The sequence below is a fragment of the Cetorhinus maximus genome, chromosome 5 (assembly GCF_964194155.1).
Source record: "Cetorhinus maximus chromosome 5, sCetMax3.hap1.1, whole genome shotgun sequence".
NCBI classification, from domain to species: Eukaryota; Metazoa; Chordata; class Chondrichthyes; order Lamniformes; family Cetorhinidae; genus Cetorhinus; species Cetorhinus maximus.
The window spans coordinates 81,657,631-81,684,936 of record NC_135883.1 but is presented as its reverse complement, the minus strand read 5'-3'; the positions used below and the strand labels follow the sequence as shown (position 1 = coordinate 81,684,936).

General features: G+C 44.7%; 1 protein-coding gene across 1 annotated transcript in view; it reads left to right on the top strand.

Annotated features, from left to right (window-relative positions):
• The window catches only part of lama2 (laminin, alpha 2), a 582,487-nt gene that overhangs the window by 286,178 nt on the left and 269,003 nt on the right, over positions 1–27,306 (top strand). Inside the window, exons 15-17 of the mRNA XM_078542125.1 lie at positions 870–981; positions 10,165–10,278; positions 17,082–17,209. Coding sequence (XP_078398251.1) covers positions 870–981; positions 10,165–10,278; positions 17,082–17,209 — 354 coding nt within the window. The remainder of the gene's footprint in view (positions 1–869; positions 982–10,164; positions 10,279–17,081; positions 17,210–27,306) is intronic.

Genomic DNA, 27,306 nt, shown 5'->3' with positions numbered 1-27,306 from the left:
CATGTTTGAGACTCCCTCAATCTAATAATGCCATTATAATATATTATGTTGGTTCCTATGTGTAATACTTTACATTATCTGTTTTCAATATTATTCACTGTTGTTCTGACCATTTCCCTAATTTTACCCATTTCATTCATTAGCTGTGAGTCACTTTTGGATTTCCTGAGGTTGTGAGAGGTGCTATATAAATGGATGTTCATTTTATTAGTCAGACAAATTTAATTAGATTTTCCACTTCAAGCCTGTGTGCTGTTAACCATTGTATCTGTGCTCTGCATGAATTATTATCTGGAAATTAAATTTATTTTAATTACTGTAACCTGAAAATACAGATCTTGAGATTAAAACTGCAGTGATCTATGAAATAATAGTTACATTCACACAGCACTTTGCAACATTGAAATGCTTTAAAAGATTTTAACGTGTTTTGATCATTTTGAGACAATTTTAAAGGGGAGCTGGAGAGGTACTTGAAGAAAAATAACTTAGTGTGAAAAGTGGGGAGGAAGGGCATGATAGCACTAAGCACAGCTGCTCTTTCAAAGATCCAGCAAAGGCGCAGCAGGCTGAATGGTCTCCTGTGCTGTATGATTCCATGAGCTCGTCATGTTGCATGGATCAGTTACATCGAAGACAACAGTGCATGTTCTCAGCAAGGGTGGACTTATGGATACGCCGCTATTTCTAATTAAAACAGAAGTTGCTGGAAGACCCAGTTCCTGAACTGTTTCATGACAATTAACTCACTACAAATCCACTGGGCAGAAATGTAATTAGAGTTTCTCATCTGTGATTATTCGAATGGATTTAAATTTAATTATGTTTTATGAAGAGGATATATTTTTGTTCTGTTTTTGCCTGAACAGGTTGAGCTCTGTTATACTCCAGACAGCTAATCCAAATTCATTAGGCCAACATACAGCTACAAGCGTTGAGATTTGTCACTGCACCCCCGAGTACTCTGGCACATCTTGTGAAGTAAGTAACAATTGCAGAATCTAGATTTTGCTGTCAGTGAATCTCCCTGTCTCCAAAGTCTCATCTTTTATCATCAATATGGCAAAATGATAAGCAACTATATCAGTTTAGAACTTTCAACATCAATCAGCAAATATGAATTGAACAATTGGAAAAATCTGCAGGGCCTTTTTACCTCTGCACCCAAATTTTCATCGAGTACAGTGTGCAGAGGAATCCCCTGTGTTTATTGTGCCTTTCCAACCCCTTCACTGAAAAGTGGTCAGATAAGTAAGAATTTAGGTCTTGGGGTACAATCAGAAATGACTGTGGAAATTGTTAATATATGACCACTTAAAGAACTCTTAACAGATTTATTTACTTTAATTGCGTTAATTTTAAAAAAATATATTCTTGGCACGTGAGCATTGCTGGCAAGGCCCTTGAGCTATAATGACTTGAGGTGGTGGTGAGCTACCTACAACTGAATGCTGCTTCAGAGGGAAGTTAAAAGTCAACCACATCATTGTGAGTCTGGAGTCACATAGGCCAGACCCAAAGGGCATTAGTGAAGCAGATAGGTCTTTATAATCCAGTAGTTTCATGATCATTATTTATGAGACTTGCACTTAATTCCAGATTTATTGGTTAATTGAATTTAAATTTCCCCAGCTGCCATTGTGGGATTTGAATTCATGACTCTGGATTAGAAGTCCAGCAACATTACCACTATGTTACCATATCCCCACTTATTTAACTACCTCAGTTAAACTAAGAGGGAGAAGAGCTTGATAAGTTTGGTATCACGGTATGCAAAAGGAATAAAGCTCATCCTAGGCCAATGGTTGATTCTAGAATTACAGTTACCAGAGCAATTGTGGGTCAGTATGGACAGAATTTTACAGGCTCCTGCTGGTAGGTGTGCAGGCAGGGAGCCCATAAAATTCCCTGGTGGCCTTCTCGCCACCTACCTGCCCGCCCTGACCTGTCTGAAATTTTATGCAGGGCAGGCGAGGTCTAAGGCAGCCCATCCACCCTCCATCCAATTGGGCCCGTAAGTGGCCAATTAATGACTACTTGAGGGCTGCTTCTCACCTGGCTTCAATTTTGAGGCTGGCAGGAGGAGGTCAGGGATGGGGAGGGTGAAGCCCAGCAGGCCACCTGCTCAGAACATGGGTAGGAAAGGAAAGGTGCCTCCATCACTCACCCCCTCCCCTCAAAGGTATGTTCCCCCAGGTGCTCCTTTGCTCCGCAACGCCCCCACCCCCGACCTTTCAAAGCTGACCCCCCACCTCACCCCAATCACACTCACTCGTGGTCTGATCTGATCCTTGCTCCAACAATATTTAAATTTTAAAATTCTCATCCTTATTTTCAAATCTCTCCATGGCCTCAAGCTTCCGTATCTTCTGGCCTCCTCCAGCCCCACAACCCTCCAAGATATCTCCATTTATCCAGTTCTGTGCTCTTGTACATCTACCACTAGTGGCTGTGGCTTCAGCCACTGGGGCCCTAAGGCTTGGAATTCCCTCCCTCCACTTAAAAGCCTTGGGATATTTCACTATATTAGAGGAACTGTATAAATGCAAGTTGTTGTTGTTCCAGATCAATCAGCAACTCATGCAGCATCGCTGTCAGTTTTGTATGTCTCCAGAGTGCTTCCAAACTGTAAATGCTGCTTGACACACTGTTAATTGGTTCCATAAAGTACTGCTGTTGAGCTACAAGGTGTATTTGTTGACAGGCCCAGTGAGGTCCAAATTCCTGAGCTTGACAGGTGTAGGAGTTCTTAAGCTGCTCCTCTAGTTACATGGTTATATCTCCTACAAACCCAACTGTACTTTCTCCTTTTCACCTATGTGTTACACCAAATGCTATCCCTCATTAATTCTCTCAAAGTGGATTCATCTTGTCACTGGAGGAGGAGCTGATGAAAGGAGGCTCTACACTGGGCTTTCCCAGGTCCTTGGTATGGGCATCCACAGGAGCAGAAGAAAAGCATAACTTAGAATGCTGGCTGTGACAGCTTCACATGACAATACTGTAATATCTATGTGTGCTTTGGGATATCCTGAGGATGTGGCGGATGTTGCAAAAATGGCAGTTCTTTTACATTCTTGCTGCCCTCCATTGACTGGAATGTTGAATGCTGATCCTCCTTAGACTACATTTGGCTTCATTTTACCTGTCTCAGCATCATTTACGTAATAGATATGTTGCATATTTTACCTTTCCAAGTACTGTACTTTATATTTGTCCGCATTAAATTTAATCTACCATGTGCTTGGAGGCAGTTAAAGTTGCATAGATGAGAGGACAAAGTTACAAAAGGTCACAGAAAATTAAATATGTCACCAAAAATGTGGCACCTAAAATTCATTCTGAGCATGGGTGAGGTCATTCACTTTGGAACCTAGAAAGACAAATTGAATCTTTTTGGAATATGGCGAAATACTAGGTGCTGTGAAAGAACATACGGATTTTGATGTCCACGTACACAAATCATAAACAGGTCATGAACAGGTACAACAAACCTAATACAATGTTGGGCTTTATCTGAAGGTGACTGGAACAAATGGAGGAACTGATGCTTCATCGTAATATAAATAAAAACAAAAAATGCTGGAAATATTCAGCAGGTCTGGCAGCATCTGTTAAGAGAGAGAAACAGAGTTAACGTTTCAAGTTAATCATCGGCCTGAAATGTTAACTCTCATAGAGTCATAGAGTTGTACAGCACAGAAACAGGCCCTTCAGCCCATCATGTCTGTGCCAGCCTATTTATCTATTCTAATCCCATTTTCCAGCACTTGGCACATAGCCCTGTATGCTATGGCGTTTCCATTGCTCATCTAAATACTTCTTAAATGTTGTGAGGGTTCTTGCCTCTACCACCCCCTCAGGCAGTGTGTTCCAGATTCCAACCACCCTCTGCGTGAAATAGACTTCCTCAAACCCCCTTCTAAATCTCCTGCCCCTTACCTTAAATCTATTCCCCCTGGTTATTGACACCTCCGCTAAGGGGAAAAGTTTCTCCTATCTACCCTATCTATGCCTCTCATAATTTTGTGTACCTATCAGATCCCCCCTCAGCCTTCTCTGCTTTAAGGAAAACAACCCTGGCCTATCCAGTCTCTCTTTATAGCTGAAACGCTCCAGCCCAGGCAACATCTTAGTGAATCTCCTCTACACCCTCTCCAGTGCAATTCCTATAGTGTGGTGACCAGAACTGCACACACACTCTAGCTGTGACCTAACTAGCATTTTATACAGTTCCAACATAACCTCCGTGCTCTTATATTCTATGCCTCGGCTAATAAAGGCAAGTATCCCATATGCCTTCTTAACCACCTTATCTACCTGTGCTATTGTCTTCAGGGATCTAAGGACATGCACACTAAGGTCCCTTTGATCCTCCGTACTTCCTAGGGTCCTACTATTCATTGTGTATTCCCTTGCGGTGTTAGTCCTCCCAAAATGCATCACCTCACACTTCTCAGGATTAAATTCCATTTGCCACTGCTCTGACATTCTTACCTGCCCATCTATATTGTCTTTTAATCTAAGGCCTCCTCACTATTTATGACACCACCAATTTTTGTGTCCTCTGCGAACTTACTGATCATACATCCTATATTCACGTCTAAATCATAATGTACACGACAAACAGCAAGGGCCCCAGCACCGATCCCTGCGGTACACCACTCGTTACAGGCTTCCAATTGCAAAAACAACCTTCGATCACCATCCTCTGCCTCCTGTCACTAAGTCAATTTTGGATTCAACTTGCCAAATTGCCCTGGATCCCATGGGCTCTTACCTTTTTGACTATTCTCCCATACGGGACCTTGTCAAAAGCCTTACTGAAGTCCATGTAGACTACATCAAATGCACCACCCTCATCTACACAACTAGTCACCTCCTCGAAAAGTTCAACCAAATTTGTTAGACATGATCTCCCTCTGACAAAGCCATGCTGACAATCCCTGATTAATCCTTACCTCTTCAAATGGAGATTAATCCTGTCCCTCAGAATTTTTTCCAATAGTTTCCCTGATGTTAGACTCACTGGCCTGTAATTACCTGGTTTACCCCTACTACCTTCCTGAATAATGGTACCACATTCGCTGTCCTCCAGTCCTCTGGCACTTCTCCTGTGGCCAGAGAGAATTTGAAAATTAGTGTCAGAGCCTCTGCAATCTCCTCCCTTGCCTCAGATAGCAGCCTGGGATACATCTCACCTGGGCCTGGGGATTTATCCACTTTTAAGCCCGCTAAAACCGCTAATACCTCCTCCCTTTCAATGCTAATTTGTTCAAGTGTATCACAGTCCCCCTCCCTGATTTCTAGACCTACATCGTACATCTCCATAGTGAATGCAGAGGAAAAATAATAATTTAAAACCTCACCTACGTCTTCCAGCTCCACGCACAGATTGCACTTTGGTCCCTAATGGGTCCTACTCTTTCCCTGGTTATCCTATTGCCATTAATATATTTATAAAATGCCTTGTGATTTTCCTTTATCTTGCCCGCCAGTACTTTTTCATGCCCCCCCTTTGCTCTCCTAAATACTTTTTTAAGTACCCCCTATGCTTTCTATACTCCTGTAGGGCTTCTGCTGTTTTCAGCCCTCTGTATCTGCCATAAGCCTCCTCTTTTTCTCATTATCCAATGCTCTATATCCCTTGATGTACAGGGTTCCCTGGACTTGTTGGTCCTACCCTTCACCTTTCCAGGAACATGTTGGCCCTGAACTCTCACTATTTCCTTTTTGAATGACTCCCACTGGTTTGGTGTAGTCTTTCCTACAAGTAGCTGCTCGTAGTCTACTTTGGCCAGATCCTGTCTTATCATACTGAAATCGGCCTTCCCCCAATTCAGGATCTTTATTTCTGGTCCAGTTTTGTCCTTTTCTATAAGTACCTTAAATCTTACAGAGTTATGGCCACTCTCCCCGAAATGCTCCCCCACCGACACTTCTATCACTTGCCCGGCTTCATTCCTTAAGATTAGGTCCAGTACCGCCCCTTCTCTTGTTGGACTTTCTACCTGCTGGCTTAAAAAGCTCTCCTGGATGCACTTTAAGAATTCCGCCCCCTCTAAACCTTTCATACGAAGATTATTCCAGTTAATATTGAGGATGTTGAAATCCCCTACTACTATTATCCTATTATTTTTACATTTCTCTGAGATTTGCCTACATATCTGCCTCTCTATCTATGTTTGGAGGCCTATAGTACACAGTGATTGCCCCTTTTTGGTTTTAAGTTCTACCCATATGGCCTCTTTTGAGGAACCTTCTAAGATACCATCCCTCCTTACTGCAATAATTGACTCCTTTGTCAACAGTGCAATACCACCTCCTCTTTTATAACCTATGTATTAATCAACGCCCTCAATTCATCTGCCTTACTTGTCAGACTTCTTGCCTTAAAATAGATGCAATCTAGCCTTGCATTATTCCCTTGTGCCTTAACAGGTTTATATTTGCTCTGCCTTCCAGTCTGACTTAGTTTCTCAACCATATTTGGCTGTGCATCACCTCCTAATGTACCTCCACCCTGCACCCCACCCCCCTGCCAAATTAGTTTAAATCCCGCCCCAACAGCACTAGCAAACCTCCCTGCAAGGATATTGATCCCGTTCCAGTTCAGGTGCAACCCATCTGACTTGTACAGGCCCCACCTTCGCCAGAAGCCGACCCAGTGATCCAGGAAACTAAAGCTCTCCCGCCTGCACCATCTCTTCAGGCACGCATTCATCCTCTCTATCCTCCTATTCCTATACTTAACTAGCACGTGGCAGAGGGGGTAGTCCAGAGATTACAACCTTTGAGTTCCTGCTTTTTAATCTGCTACCTAGCTCCCCAAGTTCTTGTTGCAAGACCTCATCCCTCTTTCTACCTATGTCATTGGTACCAATGTGAACCACGACCTCTGACTGTTCACCCTCCCCCTTCAGAATGCCCTGCAGCCGTCCTGTGACATCCTTGACCCTGGCACCAGGGAGGCAACACATCATCCTTGAGTCACGTCTATAGCCACAGAAGTGCCTGTCTTCACCCCTCACTATTGAGTCTCCCACCACTATTGATCTTGCACTCTTATTCCTGCCCCCTTGTGCAGCTGAGCCACCCAAAGTGCTGTGAACTTTCTGCTCCCTCACCGTTTTTCAATAAAGAGAAACGGTTCTTGAGTGAGATGCACTCTGGGGCTTTCCTGACGACCTGCCTGCCTCCCTTCTTCTGACTGGTGGTCACCCATTTCCTCTCTGACTGCACTTCCTTAATCTGCGGAGTGACCACATCTAAAATCGTGCTATCCACGTAACCCTCAACCTCGCGCATGCACCGCTGTGTCACCAGCTGATGCTCAAGCTCCGAAACCTGTTGCTCAAGCTGGTCAAGCCAGTGGCACTTCCTGCACATGTGGCCATCCAGACTGCAAGGAGTGTGTAAGAATTCCCACACTCTGCAGGCCGTACAACACATGAGACTGAGCTTCCTTGCCGTACTTTTTGTTTGTTTTTAATTAAAAGACTATTTCCTTAAATTTAAGCCAAGTAGAAAACTATTTAGTTTTTCTTAAAAAAAAACAAATGCTGATACTCTTACCTTCTGTAATGTCGCTTTAAAGTGGGAAAAAAAACTCACTCTGTTAGAAACTCTGGGCTGAATTTTGCCCTTGATGGGCAGGCGGGCCCAACTGACTTGGCGGCGGCCAGACAGCCGATCGCTGCCGCCGAAACGGGCCCTGCCGCCATTTTATGTGGGTGGGCCAATCAAGGCCCGCCCAGCATGACGCCCGATGGGAAGTGCTATGCGCTTCCTGTGTGGGCGGGGGATTCCCCAACTGCGAGAGTGCGCTCTTTCGCGCATGCGCACGAAAGAGCGCACATCTCCCTGAGGTTAAGTGGTCCCTCAGGGAGATCGCTGAAAGGCTGTGAAAGATTAAAAATAGAACAATAAAAAAAATCATTAACATGTCCTCCTCATGTAAAAATGTCACACGAGATGGGACATGTTAACATGTACACAAAAACTTTATTAAACTTTTTAAAATCCAAAATCAAACCTCATCCTGCCACTGGATGATGTTTGTTAAAAAAAAAATCACTTACCCGCCTGGCCCGTTGGACCCGTGTGCCGAGCCGAAGTTCGCATGGGCTCCTCAAAATCATCGTCAATTGGTGACTTAATGGCCTTAACAAAGCCTTTAATTAATGGCGCTGCATAGCGCGCCCGCCGACCTAAGTATCGCAATGCCGCCCGCTGACGTCGGGACGCTCGCGCGACATTTTAAACGCTGACGTGCGGACTCCGCCACCCGCAAGTCAGCCAGAAAATTCAGCCCTCTGTTTCTATCTCCGTAGATGCAGCCAGACCTGCTAGATATTTCCAGCATTTTCTGTTTTTATTTCACATTTCCAGCATTTTCTGTTTTTATTTCAGATTTCCAGCATCTGAATATTTTGATTTTGTGAAATTGATGTTTTCATTAAAGTCTTAATCAGAGCCCACCAGGAGTACTGCACTCAGCTTTATGCACTGCACTTCAGAAAGGTTAAAGTGGCCCGGAGGAGATGCAGCCCAGATTCACCGGTGGGATATCAGGGCTTAAAGAACTAAATTATGAGAGCAGGTTGAATAAATTTGATTTGAGGGTGGAGGAATGATTCATTCATGATGTTTAAAATGACTGAGGGAGTTGATAAAGTAGATGAAAAGAAGCTATTTCCTCTGTTGTGGGAATCCAGAAAAAGTGGACAATCTTCAAATTCGGGCTCGGCCATTCATGAGCGACATCAGAACTCCGCTTTATCGCACAGGATGTCATCTAGAAATCTTTCCCCCAAAAGGTAGTGGATGCTGAAAATATTGAACTTTTCAATTCTTGGAGAGATTTTATTAGGTAAAGCTACCAAGGTATGTAGATCAAAAGCAGCTAAATGGAGCTGAGGTATAGATCAGCTATGAATAACTGAATGACAGAATAGGAGTAGAACTTGCTTTAATGTAAGCTGACGGACTCTGATCAGCTAAACCTCTATTCCTATTTACCCACCTTTTGGGAAGGCATATAGATGAGGTCCAAGGCTTAATATCGTCTGCACCTCATGTTGCCAAAATTGGGCATATTTGACGCTTACCCTACTTGCCCAAATACCACTCCAAGTTAAATCCCTGCTTTTAGTATGTATATTAGCTCTGACACAGAAGATAATTTCACCTCTATAAGAATAATGATGCCTGTGTATTTCAATTTATCCTTTGCCAGGCACGATGGTTCCAGCAAATGCCTTGACATTGTGGTGGTCTAGTTAATTGCTGGGTGAGAAGGCAAAAAAAGAATTAAAGGTTTATAATTGCCTCTATCTTCATAGACAAACTTACCTTATTCAGCTCACATATATATGCAGTCACCTTTCTTTTACTCCAAGTTTTTGACTATATCTCATCCTGTTAAAGAAAGAAAGACAAATTGATAGGACTTTCACTGCTCCTATTTTGCTAAGCAAAAACAAGTCCAATCAGGATTTCTTTTCTGCATGAATCATCTACAGTGGCTGTATTTCTTTATTACCCTAGAAGTAATTAACTACGTTGCTACACATGAAAGAATTTATTATTCCATTTGAAATGTTCTCGGTCAGGGCAGCCATAACAGTAGTACATTTGCAGTCAAATTGAATCATCAGGCATTGCCTTTGCAGTATTATTGGAGAGAATTGTAAAATGTAATCAAGTTTATGTGGTAATAAAAGTTTTACATCTTTCAATAATGGATACAAGATAGCTCTAATGAGCTCATCTAGAAAAACAGCTCACTGTTCCTTTGTTGCTGATCATAAAATTCGATCCATTGATGTTGAAGTAATAGGGATGAAGCTTTGCCCTGTATTTACTTATTGGTATACCTGATCTTGGAGTGCTTGATGCTTACATCAAATGCAAATAGTGGAAAGATATTCAACTCGTCATCACTAGCATTTAATCAGCACAAAACTCAGATTCATCTCTATCTTGTATAATCATAAGCTAAAGTGGACAAGATTAAAACTTCAGATTGTTTGATTATATTTATACCAATATTAAAAATATGACATTTCACATATCATGAAATCTATTAATATACAAGGAGCACATTTTGTGTGAGGGAAAATGTTCTTTCAGTAAATAACAAAGATGTTTTCCTTTTCACAGTCCTGTGCACCTAGGTACAGACGAGTAAATGGCACCCTCTATGGAGGAATCTGTGAACCATGTGTTTGTTATGGCCATTCTAACTATTGTGATGATGTTACTGGGGAATGTTTGGTAAGTATCAATTAATGCAATGTATTTATCCATCTGGGGGTGGGGGTGAGAATATTTTTTGTCTGGATTATGTGCCTATACCAGTGTAATATTTTATTCTGAAATATAGCAGCACTACTCACATCCCTACTCAAGTAGTAACATTGATTGCACCATCTGTTTCTCATAATATTTGTTGTTACAGTCATTTAATACCACATGTTACACAAAAAACAATTTAATGGGAAATCTCAGCTTATGATATAATGATACTTTAAAATTATTTTCCATGTTGATGTTCAAAACATGTGCTTTTAACTCAGAATGCTGCCATAAAATATTGAATGCAGTCAAACAACATAACTAGGGAGGCATTCTTTTCTCTTTAATTCAGTATATGCTGAAATAAGGTCTTTGGTTTGGTGTATATCTCTAAATTTGCATAATAATCAGTATCATCATAAATCTGGTGAGTTGACCTGATAATTCCCAGAGTACCTTAGGGCAGAATTTTCCGCGTGCCGGGTGGGCGCACGCCCGACCCGAATGAGCGGAAAATGCCGCGCCTTTATGTCGGGCGAGCGTCCCAACATCATCATGCACTTGCACGATATTTTGGTCGGCAGGCACACGCAGGAGTCAGAGCCACTTCATGGTGCTATCGTCTTTCAATGATCAATGAGGAATCCAGCCTGGTGGCTCCCAACAATGAAGAGACTGCATAAGAATGTTTGAACCATCCGAAACTCTCACGTCAGTGCACTGCACTCTTACCTTCGCCTGACACACCAGCCTCACCGTGGCTGGTTGACTGAGGTGCATAGTGCCTCTCGAGCTCCAAGACCTCCTGCTTGTATATGGAGATGATGAGGAGGTGTGGGGATCCCCCGCCAGTCCGCGACCTCTCAATATTATTACGGGATGTCTTCTCCTGAAAGGACAGAGGAGCATTGATTAGTCCACTCTCTACACGCAGCACCATTGCAGCCTGGCCAACCCCAGCTGAGGAACACCTCGCAGGGTAATCTGAGTCATGGCCCTCGAGCCGCAAGGCACTCAGTCAAAGCAGCCAGGGCTCAGCCCCTTGGCCAGCTCCGGCATGATTGACACTTGGCACTCAGACTCTGAGCCTTAATTGGCCCTTCCAGCGTGAACTCGTGGTCCAGCCCCGATCGTGGGCAGCAGTCGGCTTCCCGACCGCTCCCGCCCACCCCAGCTGAGCCCATCCAACGAGTGCAAAATTCTACCCATAAAGTAATGGCCTGAAAAATCTGCAAGTATTCTGAAAGACTTACCATTTCAGCTTCACCAGGATTCCATCAGCTGGATAGTTTCTGCATGGCCAGCAGCTATCCAATCAAGCAAAGGAAAGGAAGGGGTTGGATCATACTGCAGGAACTCAGTGGGCTGAATTTTGCGGTCGGTGAGCAGGGGGCGGGGCCCACTTGCCAATGCGCAAAATGACGCGCAGTGATGTCGGGCGGAACCCCCGATGTCACCCCACCCCATTTAAATTTTCAGGAAGGCGGGGGCACAGCAAAATCAGCTGCGGGCCGGCCGACCTGTCAATGGCAAATTGAGGCCGTTGACAGGATAATTAAAACAATTAAAGGCCCTGCCCGTCCAACCTTAAGGTTGGTGGGCAGGCCAGGAGCCCCGGCGGGAACTAGAAAAAACATGAAACCTCATCCACCGGCGGGATGAGGTTTCATGTAGGGTTTAAAAAAGTTTATTAAAGTTTCAGTGAAATTTATTATCATGTCCCATCTCGTGTGACATTGTCACATGAGGGGGACATGTTAAGGATTTTTTTATTTTTCTATTTTCAAAGTTTATACAGCTGTCAGTGATCTCCCTGAGGCAGCACTTAGCCTCAGGGAGATGTGCGCTCTTTCGTGCGCATGCGCGAAAGAGCGCACTCTCGCATTTGGGGAATCCCCCTTCGCCTGCACAGGAAGCGCATTGCGCTTCCCGCTGGGTTAAGGCCCGCTCACTTAAAATGGCGGCGGGGCCCGTTTCTCCAGCGAGGATTGGCTCCCCGCCCGTCGAAGATTGGGTCAGGCCCGCCCACCCTGTGGGCAGAAAATTCTGCCCAGTATGTCAGGGTCACAGCCTATTGTTGTTGCTGGTGTGCTTGATGGGATCAGGCATTCTGGCTGAGAAAATGATGGTCTTAGGGCTCACCAGAAGTTCAAGGCTGGAATCATTGCCTGAATCCAAAAATAATTGTGGTCAGGCAATTTTTATTAATTTTTGTGCTGCCCATCCACCGCCCACGCCCCACCACCTTCCCCCACCCATCCCCCATCCCCTCCAGTTCTTATAAGGGCAGCAGGGGCATCTTAAGTTTTCTCCTGGGGGTGAGGATAGGGAACCTGACACTGTATCCTGACCACCCTGTACTTAAGCTCTGATATGCCATGTATTAGATTTTCAGAGCCCATCTTTCTACCAAAGGGCATTTTTACCCAGGGCATTATTTGCACATAAAACATTCCACAAGTTAAAGGATTCTTAGTGGTGCTGAAACTCCTATTCCAATTCCAGATCTCTGTCTCAGCACTCCAGTTTAAGCTACCATCACAATAACCTTTGCTGTGCTGATGAACCATGGAGCTGTAATTAAAACAGAAATGAAAATACTCATTCTTCAAACATATGATTTGGATCCTGGGATCTTTGACTTTAAGTAAACTTGGTAAATGCTGAGTAATTTAAGGAGACTTGGAGTAAGCCATTTAAACCAGTTCCATCACAAAGGAATAAAACATATTATTGAGGAATGTGACTGGATGGTTTCTAGGACTTGAAGGATTAGCAGAAAATCAGCATGAAGCTGATTATACCAGGCTTGAAGAAATGTGCATACCAGTTCACTATGTTATTATAATATAAATAAATAATCAATTAAGAATCTAAACTAATGAAGTACAGAACATGTTTCAAGTGTTAGAAAAAACTTATGAACTAAAGAATGAGCATTGTCTGAGTATCACAGTTAACTGGGGAAAAGTGTAACCTAATGCTGAATTTTTTCCTGCGGGCGGTGTCCCTGCCTCCCTGGCATAAAAATCGGGTTGAGCCTGGCAGTGATTCGCTGGCTCACCTCTCAGCCATTTAATGGCTGTCGGGCCTTAATTGGCTTGCAACGGGACTCCTGTCCTGATCGGGGAAGAAGCCCAATTCCGAGTTTTGTGGGCCAGTCAAATGGCCGGCAGCTCTCTGATCCCAGAAGTGCCTTGGGACAGGTGGCCACTGCTGGAACTGCATAGAGTCCCTGAGGAGGTGTTTAGTGATGGAGCTGGACATAAGGTAAGGCTGGGGTGTCACCAGGACCAAGCTGGCTGGCCCCGGCAAGGGAGGTTTGGGGCCTAGATTGTCAGGGCTGGAGGGGGAGGGACAACCCTGCGGAGGGAGAATTACCTTATGGTGGGGGATGGAGGTGTCTGATGCACAGGGGGTGCATTAAGAAGGCACTTTTCCCTTGCCAGTCACCAACACATGCAGTGAAAGCTACCTGGCTGGATGCTTGAAACCGGCCTCTTCCGTCACTAGTTGAATCCCTGTGGCACTGGGACAAGGTCCATTAATGGGACATTTAGGGACCTCAATTGACCCATGGGCAGCTGGGCCTTCCAATTGCTTCCTCACCACCGGCAGTGGGCAGGGGGTGGGGGCATAAAATCCAGCCCTATAACTCTATGACCTGGATTTTCACCGTCGAGTTGATTGGGGAGCCCTTTAAAAATGGTGGACGGATTCCGAGTCCGGGATTCCTGAGCCCATTCCCGGGCTGTGTGACTTTTGGGAGTGTCTTTAAAGGGTGTGGCTGCTTTCTGTCAAAAGTCCACATCCAGCACTCCCGAACTGGCTGGCTCCTACTCCTCTGCAAATTTCATGGAGTTGAGCCAGGTTTTTAAAGTGTTGTGGTTCACGATCCCTTAGTGGAATCATGAACCCTAGTGTGCATATGGGGTTCATTTAAAAGGTAAGCTCAAAAGGTCCCCCCATGCTCCCTAAGCCAAGCTCTGTCCTTCTACCTCATGTCCCCTCATACCCCATACCAAGCTACGGCACTTACATCCCTATTGACTTACTGTACACTTTCTAGAACCAATGGGCCCTATGGTGTAAACTGGACATGTAAAAAAGGCCTTGATAAAAAGTCCATCATTGAGAAGTTTCTCTTATTGAAAAAAAGTCAAATACAAGCAAATAAAAGTACCAATCATCCAGGCCCTTTGATGTTTCAAAAACCAGAAACCACAAACCCTTGGCATCACTTAACTTCTATAAACAAACATTGTGAAATTGACCTCAGAGATCAGGTATCCTGAGCTGTCAATCAAACAATGGTTCCTCTGGGGAGCAGGTGTTTTCATATTTTAATACCTGCCTGCGCTCTCAGCCAAGAATACATAATGAACCTTACCCAGCAACTTCAAAGGGGTTTCCTGCTCAGCTGCAAAAGTGCTGTGAAGTGCACATACAAGTAGTATGTTAGTCATCTCATTTTTTCACTTACATGGAATAACAACATGCCTAATGAAAATCATTGCACTTCACCATAATCGATTACATATTAGGGGCTTTGAGACATTTCTGAAAGATTTTCTAAATACATGAAATAATAAAAGTTTATTGCATAGAAGAAATTAAAATTGTTAAAGTAATTATTTTTGAAATTTCCCCCTGCAATATTTGTCCCCTCTTTTCTCTTCTAAAGGTGTTGACTCTTTGTTGCAGGACAGTTCACATGTGCTAGGAACCCTCTAATACCTTGCTTGGGTGGTACTATTCATGATTAAATAGTGAGTGTTGGTAGACTACCCAATTCTGTTTTCACCCAATGTTCACAAATGCGCACTTCTAATGATTCCAAGAAGAATATGAACCTTGGTCACATTTCCTGTCCATAATAAAGGCAACTGCGATGCCTTTACCCCCACAGTGGCTGAGATTAGCAAACTCATTAGGTAAGCTCAGCTTTTTGCTGAGCTATCGGAGGAATCGCTATAAAGTTGTTTTGATATCACTACTATTTTTGGAAGTTTATAGCATACCAGAATAATGCATAAACACATCGGATCCATAACAATGAGGGTGAACTTGCATTAAAATGATAGTTTTCTTTTATTCTTATCACTTCTGTGACTTGCATATATGCCAAGTTGACAATTCTCATTAACTCAAAGACAGTTTGTTTTTATCCATAAAAATAAAAAACTACTGCAGATGCTGGAAATCCAAAACAAAAACAGAATTACCTGGAAAAACTCAGCAGGTCTGGCAGCATCGGTAGAGAAGAAAAGAGTTGACGTTTCGTGTCCACACTTCGGACCCGAAATGTCGACTCTTTTCTTCTCCACCGATGCTGCCAGACCTGCTGAGTTTTTCCAGGTAATTCTGTTTTTGTTTTGTTTTTATCCAGTCTGACAAGGCATGAAGCTTAAAGCAACTTTTATCATTTTATTATTTAAATAGTGCTACATGGAATGCTACTTGTGTGTTAGGATGATGAAATTAGCTTTAGACTGTGGTGCTTTCTTCATTGTAATAATTGGTTTTATGATTTGTTCCTCTCTTGAGGGAGTGTTCTATCTTTATGCCCCAGGTTAACTCTAATTAATGAAGGACATTCCACATAAATGTCATTTTAGAAATGCAATATTTATTGCTAAGCACTGCACATAGTTCATACATTTATGGAAAATTTTGATAATATTAATGAATCTTCATTTTTGTAATGCAGTATAGTGTGCAGTATATCCTTATGCCAAATTAAAATTTGCAAACTGCAAAACAATTCACAGAAAATCAGAATGTGTGTTTCGAAACCTGAGAAGAAATGTTAAATACTTTTAATTCCATTGCAGCTTTGAAGCTGTTATACTTGTTACAATATTTTTCATTACTTGGAAGTTGCCTGAAGAAGGGAAATTTTTTCTATTGCAAAGTAACCTGGTCTGTTTTTTGAGCTAATTACCACATCAGTGTTCTAAAGCATGCATAAGATAGTCAGCACTCTCAATGTGATGATGTGATTGAGAACTAGTTCCTCCACTTTGCTGATTCCATGTGGTGGTGTAATTGAGGACTAGTTCCTCCACTTTGCTGAGAACCACATTTCAGCTTTGCTGCAGTTTCAGTGCAGGCCTGATGCCTTTCCAGAAGCAGCAGGGTGACTGGAAAGCTCTCATATACTTCTTTGTAGCTGGCTCAGAGTAGAACTGTGGAGATCAGGAAAGGAGTACTGATTGCTGAATGAGAAGAAGGGAACTGGAGAGGAAAGAGTCAGACTTCCTACTCTCAAAACAATATTTAGTAAGTATATCCGTTGTATCAGGCAATCATTGCAGCTTTCTGAGGATTGAAAGATGCTCATATCAAATTCTTTCTTTGGTATTTTGACAGAGACATTAATTTGGTTATTTTAAATGGATTGATGCCTCCCTCAAAGGAGCATACGAAGAAATTGATGCAACTGTATTAAACATTTTCACAATTACATTGTCCACAGTAATCTCCAGGCTTCTATGTTAAATTATAACTAACTCTAACTCTGTAATGGTATCTGTGATCTTTGGAGAGGGACGTTGAAGTTACTTCTAAGAAAGCTAATGAAACTAGGATGTCAGAATTAATTTGTTCATTCAAAAAAGATATAGCTTAGCAGCAAAGGACACTATGGAGGGACAGTTTGTTCTACTGGCAACTCTTCTATGTATTCAATAAATTGCTATCTAATTTAAAATAATTAAACAAAAAAATAATCGTTTGTCTTTTATCAAGAAGGTTCTTAAAGGAAATACAATTTATTCCAGAATTGCCAACATGATACCACTGGCCCATTTTGTGATAAATGTCGGCCTGGCTTTTATGGAGACCCAACTCGGGGAACGTCCAATGATTGTCATCCTTGCAGCTGTCCACTGCTAATTCCTACAAATAAGTAAGTAAGATATGAATATATCTATATCTGTAGCATCAGGAAATGAACTTTTCATATTAGGGTGGAATCTTGTGGAGACAATGGGGCCCTGGCCACTGGTTGGAGACCCATGTTGCTTCTTTTTGGGAAGGACTGCGATATCTTGTTCCACTCAGGCACCTGACCTGCTGGTGATAGGCCTTCTCTGGGATCAAAGATCCTGGAGGCAGGGCTGTGCCACCCCATGGCAGGCCAATCAAAGGCCAGCAGTTGTTTTGAACAGGAGAGCCATCACAGAGGCAGTGGTTGCTGCTGGTACTACACTCATCTGAAGCCTAGGATTGTCGCTGGATCCCAGGCCAGAGGTGAGTGATGGTGGGGCGGGTGTGCAGGGTAGGATTCACAGAGGAGAGGGCTTGGCAGCAAGAGCAGGGTGGTGAGTCGCAATGGGCCTCTCTTCATGATACCAGGGCCATAAATCAGGCACTGAGTGCCCCCCACTGCACACACTGTCCCGGGAGCCCATAAGCAATCCCACAAGAGTTTGCTTATTGTGTTCCCTGCATGGCGATGCATGTCCCCACCTGCCACTAGGTTAATACCAGCAGTTGCAGGATGAGACAGCAGCATTAATTGCTCCTTAAAGTTGGCAGCGGGGCAGGAAAGCCGTTGCAGGAAAGTGCCTGCCTGCCATGGGGTGGGCACAAGTTTCTGCCCTATAGTCCTATTTCTACCTGGTGGCATGCATAGTGGGATTAAGTATCATTGTTAGAACCTGGGTTGTGAAATGAGCAGCCACTGGCAAAATAATTAACTTTAACAGAATCTTTTGCTTGGTGTGCGGACACGTGCCCGACCTGCTTGAGTGTGAAATAGCACGTGATGATGTCGGGCCAGTATCCCGACGTTATTGTGCACTCGCTCGATTTTTCGGTTTGTGGGTGTGCGCGAGAGTCGGAAGCACACCTGTCGACAATTAAGAGGCCTATTAAGGCTATTAAAGTTAGAATTAAAGAAGATTTTTCATTGCCCGTCCAACTTTACAGCTGGCGGGCGGGCGAATTGGCCAGACGGCTTTTGCATTTTTCAGGAAACCTCATCCACGGGCAGGATGAGATTCCCGTTATTACATTTTAAAAATAAAAATATATGGGCAGAATTTTCATCTTGTATGTGTTCAGATGATTGATTCTGATGCGTGGGCATTTTTTCTAGGTTTTAAACTCTGTTTTTTAAAGCATTTACACTCTTCAGCTCCTTGAGGAGGCTCTCTGCCTTCAGGGAGCTTCCATTTCACGCTCCCCCGCACCCGCGCTGACTTCAGCGCTCGCCCTCCTCCTACCCCCTCCCCGGCAGCGTTGAGACTTTCAGCACACCTTTCACGCTGTCTGGCCGTTAATTGGCCAGTCAGCGTGAAATCGCGGTTGGGAGTCCGTTCCCTAGCCGCTCCCGGGCCCACCGATCCTGCCTGCTCGCCAAATTTTTCAGAAGCAAAATACTGTGGATGCTGGAGATCTGAGATGAAAACAGAAAATGCTGGAAATACTCAACAGGTCAGACAGCATCTGTGGAAAGGGGAACAGAGTTAACATTTCAGGTCAAACTGATTCTGATGAAATGTTAACTCCCAGCATTTTCAGTTTTCATTACAGATTTTCAGCATCTGCAGTATTTTGCTTCGGTATTGGTGTTTAATTCGCTGCCAATTCTCTTCCAGGAATGTCCACCTTGAAGAATTTCTGTTCTTTGATGGGATTTCCATTTGTCTCTTTTACGTTGTTCACATTGTTTTCCGTTCACCTTCTTTTCCTTGTCTCCATTCAGTTCAGGGTTTTCACAGTAAGTGATACAGTCTTCGTAGCCTAGCTGAGCACCATAGCTCAGCAGGTTGATACAAAGTATATTTTTTCATACAAAGATCCAGGCAAATATATGCTAATAACAATATCAAGTGCCAGAAAAACATAATTAAATTTTGTCCATTAAGATAATCTCCTAAAGTATCACATAATCTAATTGTGCTGAAATCAATGAAGATACAAAATGAGGAAAATTATATAGCCTGGGTATTACACTGCTCCCTACTGTATAAATGTAGTGACTACTTTTTAGGGGATTTTTAAAATATATCTTTTTCATGGTGAGTAGAACTCACAAAGGATGCTTTAATGCTTCCTTTGCTGCAGCCTGATTCATTGTTCCCTACCCCCATCTTAATGCCATTCACATTCTCAGTCTGACTGCTACATAGACAATGAATCACTTATTAAGGAAGTACAGGCACTCTTAATTTTGAAACATCCAATTGGTATTCAGTATTAAACAAAGCCTGAAGAAGTCATGACTCATAGCTCCAGTTATAACTTGCACTTATTTTTTTCTCGAAAAGTAAGGCAGTAAGTTTTATTCAGCATCAACTTAAAGAAGCACTTCACAGGATACTCATTTATGGTTTTGATAGAACATTGGACATAGGCTTGAAATTTTGTCCCCAAGCACCAGCAAAATTTTCAGAACATGATTTAATAAAGATGGGCTTAGACTGTAGCTAAGTGCCTCTTCTTGTTTTGCCACTATAAAACACCTCTGTTGTTACAAAACAATGGTGTAAATTTTTAGACTCTGCGTGGAATCAATAGAACTGAAAATTGGGTAGTCTTTTGGAACAGGAGGCTGTAATGCCAGTTTTATGCCAAGGTGACAAGGTAAAAAATTTACCTCATTGTATCTTCGAACTCATCTTCTACCCTTAACTTCCTTTAGGCCTATTGGCATGCACAGAAGATGGGTTTCTCTTCTGTGCAATGTATAGGAGAGCAGAGGCAAATGGCAATACAGGTAAAGAAGAACAGCACACACAAATTATTTTGTATCACTCTCCTACAAGACCAGTTGCACAGTATCTTCGTCATACATTTTTACAGGCCGAATCAATGGGCGGAATTTTCCATTCAGGCGAATGGGTTTTGCGGCACATTTCCCACTGGACAGTGGGGAGGGAAAGTGCACCCAATTTTAGGCTCAGAAGCTCATTAATTATGCATCAGTGAGTAACTCTCCGAATCATATGGCATGGCAGGCGTTAATTCGTCGCCCTTACCTATGGGGTCAAAGGTCTGCGTGCCATGTTTAAACACCGCCCGAACACATTCATTACTCTCGGCAAGCCAGCTGTGTGCAGGAAACTTCCTGATATGATCTCACACAATATTAGCCAGGGGGGATTGTCTCACGGACACTTTAACATCACCAGAATCTCACCTATCATCCTGCACAAACTCCATCCTCAGCCCTTAATAGGGAGGGCTCAGCACACACAGCAGGCATGCATGCTTCCCAACCCCTCTTCCATCTCTTCTCATCATGTTCCACTCCATTTATCTTCATGCAGGTCAAGCTTGCCCACAACCAGAGTGTGATATCTCAAACTGGAGGAGGGGCGCCAGACATCCAGGAGCTGACCCACTTTGAGGAGGATGCTGCCGAACTGGAAGATGAAGACAAAGATCACCCCTGTCGGGGTGGTGAGTTTGGCCTCTCCCAGAAGGCCAGTATGGGTGAACCCTCCATGAATTGATCATAATCACAGTGAGTGACATGCAATATTGTATTCTGCATGCTTACGAACTAAACCTGTCCTCTCTCTCTCTTACAGGCACCAGTAGGCCCAGACAGACCACCAGAGCTGCCATAAGCCCCAGCTCCCAGGCCACTTCAGAGGAGGATGTTGAGGATACATCAGATGAAGAACCGGCACGGCATTCAACTGCACCCTCCACCAGCACAAAGACACACCAGTGCAGGGGCAGAGATCTAGATGAGGCCCGGTGTCACATTCTGGGGAACACCTCACCAACACGTCTCTGCAGTATTCAGAAGCAATGACAGCCCAGGTCTCTGGCTGTCAAAGGACTGCCAGAGATCAGGCACCCACGGTGTCTGATTCAGGTGATGAGCCTCTGCAAGCAACTGTCTCGAACATGCTGGAGATGCAACGACAGGCGGCAGAAAATCAGGTAGAATTGCAAGAGGCAGTCAACAGACTAGAATGAAGGATGGAGGAGTCCATCTGCGTTCTGTCTGATGTCATGCCTCCGACATGCCAGCACCATGAGGTCTCCATGGGAAATGTGGTGGTCGCCTTGGAGACCTTGGTCCAGCAGATTCTGCTGCATATGCGCTCAACCTGTGTGCCATCGCTGTAGGCTTGGTGGGATCCATCAGTGACTAGGTGAAAGGGGTTCAGGGCACCTTAACCTCTCTCGAGGAGCCCCTTTTCCTCAGAGAGTCAGGCAGGGGACGTCAGGCACTCATAGGGAGGAAGACCAGCAGCTGGACACCCCATAGCCATCTACCCAGGTCACTCCGAGAATGTCTAGCTGATCCCAATCCCCTCTTCCTGTGACCCCACTACCCAGCTGTACAAGCCGAGGAGGGTGCACCTGACCCACAGCAGGACACACAAAGAAGGTCGAGGCTGTCTAGGACTCATCCCCACTAGAGGACAACTACCCAAATCATCAAAGGCAACAGGGCATAGCAGTCAGCAGGCTGCCTCTAGCTCTGCTGCGGATGTCGTGAACACACTAAGATCTAGCAGTCGGGTTAGAAAAATAATCACTTCTGGGTCAAGGGTGTCTATATCATGCACCTTTGTAAATACGTTTGCTGTTCATGAGAATGGTCGTCATTTGAAAGTTTCATGCATATGCATCAATTATTGCGAGGCTGGCCATGCTCCCACTCAGTGATCACTTCCCTTTGTGAGCCTCACATTATGTGGTGTGTAGCTGAGTCATGATAGTTACTCAACCTTTGTGTTATGTCAGGGAGATGTGTCAAACCCTTTACTGGAAATGTTTGCAAAATGTGTTAGTAACCTGTACCCCTTGCAAGACAACATGGAGTTAGACGTTCTCAATGGCCTTGGAGGATTGGCTGTAATTGTTTCTCAAAATGGGACGGCCGTCTTCATTGGTAGTTCCAAAGCACAAGATCTGCAGTTGGTCTCCAACATGCGCGCATCTTAGTATCTACTAAAAGTTTCTCGTTAAGGTGGTCCTTGGAAACAGCATTTGTGCTTTTGTGCAGACTTTCACTTCCCAGAGCTCACGGATACAGTGTTCACCACTGACCTGGCTGTACCCCATTGCGTGGACCTTACTCCTGGAATCTTGTGGCTATCAGTGTAGCACAGGCACATCTTCCACATTGTGCTCCTTCGATGGCATCCTCATGTGCAAGTGACTCTCATCTCCCTCTTCAGGTTCCTGCCATTCCTGCTCTTCATCGTCTGAGGAGCTCTCAGCCTCCTCCATGTGTCCCTCTGACAAGGGATTCCCCCTTTGAAGTACCAGGTTGTGAAGGGCGCAACAGACCACGATGATGCGTGTCACCCTCTGTGGGAGTACAGTAGAGCCCTAGCTGAGTGGTCCAAACATTGGAAGGGCATCTTCAGGATGCCAATGCCCTGCTTGAAGATGCATTGTGTTGTTACTCTCCTCTGAGACACTCTGAGGAAGATGAATGGGTGTCATGAGCTATCCCCAAGCAGCCAGCCCTGTAATCACAGGCCCTTTGAATATGTGAGGCTCCTGGGAGTGACTCAGGATGTGAGTCATGAGAACTCCCTGGGTACTTGGCACAAACGTACATGATGTGCTTCTGATGACCGCACACCAGTTGAACATTCAGGGAGTGGAAACCCTTTCCTGTTAATGAACATCAGGGGCTACTGCCATGGGGATCTCAAAGTGGCATATGTGCAATCGATTGTACCCTGTAGTCTAGGGAAGCCTGAGATAGCTGCAAACCCCAGAAATCTGGCAACCTGGCTTCATCGAGTGTGAACTGCACATAATGATGAGCCTTACTGTAGAGGGCATCTCACCTCCTTGATACATTTATGTGTTGAGGACTGTGAGATGGCGCATAGGTCCCCTGTGGATTCCTGGAATGATCCGCAGGCAAAAAAATTGAGCACAGCAGTGACCTTCAGGGGCACTGGCAGGGGATGTCCTCCCAGTATATCCTCCCACAGAATGTGGTAGATATTATCTACCACATCTCTTGATAAAAGCAGACGCATGTGGCATTATCTTTCGCTCATCTAGAGATATGAAAATCTTCTTCAGGAGACCCTGGGTCATGTGAGTCACCTCCGAGGGATGGGTCTAACCTCCTCATCCTGTAGGTGTTGCTGGGGCTCCCCTAGACCATGGACCTCAGACCTAGTCTCCTCTCAAAGCTGCACTAGGCAGTGCCTATCCTTTCTCTCCTCAGTCGGTTCACTGCCGTCAAGAAGGCAGCATTGAGCACAGGTTTCATTATTCAATCCTCCTCCTCCATGTGGACTGATAGATGCAACAGATTAATGAACAATGGGCAAATATAGCGGACTTCCCACTCACACACAGAAAGCAACTGTCATGCCCTAGGGCTGCATCTGCACTAATATCTGCTGATACAGCCTTGTAGCTGAGGAGCAAAATCACAGATCTGAGTGACCAAGATACCAAACCTGATACTTGACCTCTCTGTCTCACAAAGGTTGGAAGAAGTTTGCAGGCATTCATGAAATGTGCCACCTTATCAAAGACACTCCTGCAATCTCTGATCTGGTATGCTGATTAAGCTCAACTCTTTCGAGTTATCAACAGTCACAGATTGCAACTCTTTCGAGTACAATCACAGTTCTTGGTTTCCGGGAGTGGGACATGAACCCACAACCCTCTGATTCAAAGGCGAGAGTGCTATGAACTGAGCCACAGCTGACACCTCAAACTTGAGCTCACAATAATTCTGGCAAAGGTGATCTGCATTTCTCTCAGGAAATTATCCAAACTCATTTCCACAGTTTACACGAGGTCAGCAAATTATCATTCCCTGACCGGGAATCGAACCCGGGCCGCGGCGGTGAAAGCGCCGAATCCTGACCAATGATTAAGCTCAACTTGCACTCCAGCAATGATTGGATGCCCTTTGGCCCATTATCCATGCCAATTGGAGGAAGCACATTAGAGGTTTTCTTTGATTATCTGGCAGATATGCAGCAGCTGTGCTTCCTTAACAGTTGCCTGCATGTCAGCTATGGCTCAGTTCATAGCACCCTCGCCTTTGAATCAGAAGGTTGTGGGTTCATGTCCCACTCCCGGAAACCAAGAACTGTGATTGTACTCGAAAGAGTTGCAATCTGTGACTGTTGATAACTCGAAAGAGTTTCCATTCTCACACTGTTAATGCTCAAATGAAGCAACTGTGTTGTGAAGCCAATGACACCTGCAGTCTCTTGTTGAAGTGCACCAAAAGGCAATGGCTCCAATTGCACTTTCTCAAGAAAGTCTTCCTCTTTTCTCTCAGTTCTGACTCTATTTCAATGTTGTGAGTCTAAGTAGTTTGGGGGTGCCCCCTGAAAGGGCCCCTTCGTCCAGCTGTGCGCTCCTCCCACCCTGCCTCAGACCCCTCCCAGGCAGATTCTTTTCCAGTTTTGATTTTAAATTGTGCAACAACTTCTTGGTTTCAAGATGGTGGTGCTGCACTTTTACTTTGAGACCAGCTTCAACCCTCCCCCTGTCAGTGTCCTTGTCCCTCCAATCTTCCTGGAACTTCCCCCTGGTTATTCTTCAGCCACCTGCAGTCACCCTGGATCCCATTGTCATCATGGTGGATATTCCAGTTCCCCTCCGGAACCCATCTCTGTTGATGTCCCCATGCCCTATGTGGACCTAACCCCTCCCCATCTTGAGGCTGTGTGCATGACACATACAGAGGAGAACCACCCCAGGAGAGCTTTGAATACCCTCACCCCCTTAATTACCTTTGAACCATTTACAGGCTGCAGATGCCACCCCTAATCATGACCATCCCATCTGCAGCCCAGTTCCAAGCAAGACAACCCCATCATCACTGACTACGAGACAATGACCATGCCCTGCCCACCAAGCTATGCCTTATCCCTATTGAGCACAAAGGCCTTGTCTCTCCCTGGTGTGTGACAATGATGTGGGTGCCATGCTTAGCCCTATAGCATGTCTTGCAAAGCCCCAGAACTACTTTTAATCTCTCACCCTATGAGGTCCATAAACCCCCAGGACCACCTTTTAAACTACTGTGACTATATTTTACTGAGCTCTCCCGAATCTTCGTAGCTGATCACAACACAGTCTCCCTTCCCGCCACCTCCATGAGTCTCTGTGCAGCCCATCCCTCATGTGCAAGCTTTTCCCCTACACCACCTCCTCTAGAGGTCCCCGGCATCACAGATACCAGTCTTCAGCCAATTGATTCACTGCAAGTGATATAAAGAAATGGCTGAAGGCACGGTATACTGCAAAGGCTATGGGCCCTGACAATATTCTAGCAATAGAACTGAAGACTTGTGCTCTACAACTTCCCGCACCCCTAGCCAAACTGTTCCAGTAGAGCTGAAATACTGGCATCTATCCGGCTTTGTGGAAAATTGGCGAGATATGTCTTGTACACAAAAAGCAGGACAAATCCAACTCGGCCAATTACAACCCCATCAGTCTACTCTCGATCATCAGTAAAGTGATGGAAGGGGATATCAACAGTGCTATCAAGCAGCACTTGCTTAGCAATAACCTGCTAACTGACGCTTAGTTTGGGTTCTGCAAGCGCCACTCAGCCCCTGATCTCATTACAGCCTAGGTTCAAACATGGATAAAAGAGCTGAACTCCAGAGGTGAAGAGAGGATGACTGCCCTTGACATCAAGGTAGCATTTGACTGAGTGTGGCTTCAAGGAGCCCTAGCAAAACTGGCGTCAATGGGATTCGGGAGAAAACTCTCTGCTGGTTGGAGTTATACCTAGCACAAAAGAAGATGGTTGGGTTGTTGAAGGTCAATTTTTTCAGTTCCAGACATCACAGCAGGAGTTCCTCAGGGTAGCGTCCTCGACCCAACCACTTTCAGCTGTTTCATCAATGACGTTACTTCCGTCATAAGGTCAAAAGTGGGGATGTTCGCTGATGATTGCACAACGTTCAGCACCATTTGCAACTCCTCAGATAATGAAGCAACTATGTCCGAATGCAGCAGGACAAGAACAATACCCAATACAAGTGGCAAGTAACTTTCACGCCACACAAGTGCCAGGCAATCACCACCTCCAGTGAGAGAGAATCTAACCATCGCCCTTGACATTCAATGGCATTACCATTGCTGACCCCTCACTATCAACATCCTGGGGGTTACCATTGACCAGAAACTGAACTGGACTAGCCATATAAATACTGTGGCCATGAGAGCAAGTCAGAGGCTAGGAATCCTGTGGCGAGTGACTCACCTGCTGCCCCCCTAAAGCCTGTCCACCATCTACAAGGCATAAGTCAGGGGTGTGATGGAATACTCTTCACTTGCCTGGATGAGTTCAGCTCCAACAACACTTGAGAAACTTGACACTATCTAGGTCAAAGCAGCCCACTTGATTGACACCCCATTCACAAATGTTGACTCCCCCCAACACCGACGCACAGTGACAGCAGTGTGTACCATCTACCAGATGCACTGCATGAGCTCACCAAGGCTCCTTAGGCAGCACCTTCCAAACCCACGACCACTACCATCCAGAAGGACAAGTGCAGCAGATAGATTGGAACACCACCACCTGGAAGTTACCCTCCAAGCCACTCACCAACCTGACTTGGAAATATATCTCCGTTCCCTCTCCGTCGCTGGGTCAAAATCCTGCAACTCCCTCCCAAAGAGCACTGTGAGTTTACCTACACTACATGGACTGCAGCAGCTCAAGAAGGCAGCTCACCACCACCTTCTCAAGAGCGATTAGGGATGGGCAATAAATGCTGGCCCAGCCAGCGACACCCACATCCCATGAGTGAATGAAACAAAAATGAGTCTCTGTGCAATCTATCTATCTTGTGCCACACTAACACAACCCCCACCCCCTCTTATTTTGGAGTCTCCATACATCCCCTCCCATTCATACAGTTCGATTCTCACCCATCACCTCTGTGTCTGTGTTTTAGTCTTCCATGTCAGGCTCCAGCTTCCCCACCCTTGGTTTCCCTTCAGCCTGTCATCGCCACCTGCCCGCCCATCCCTCAACCTCTCCATTCCACCATACCACATTTTCTATCATGT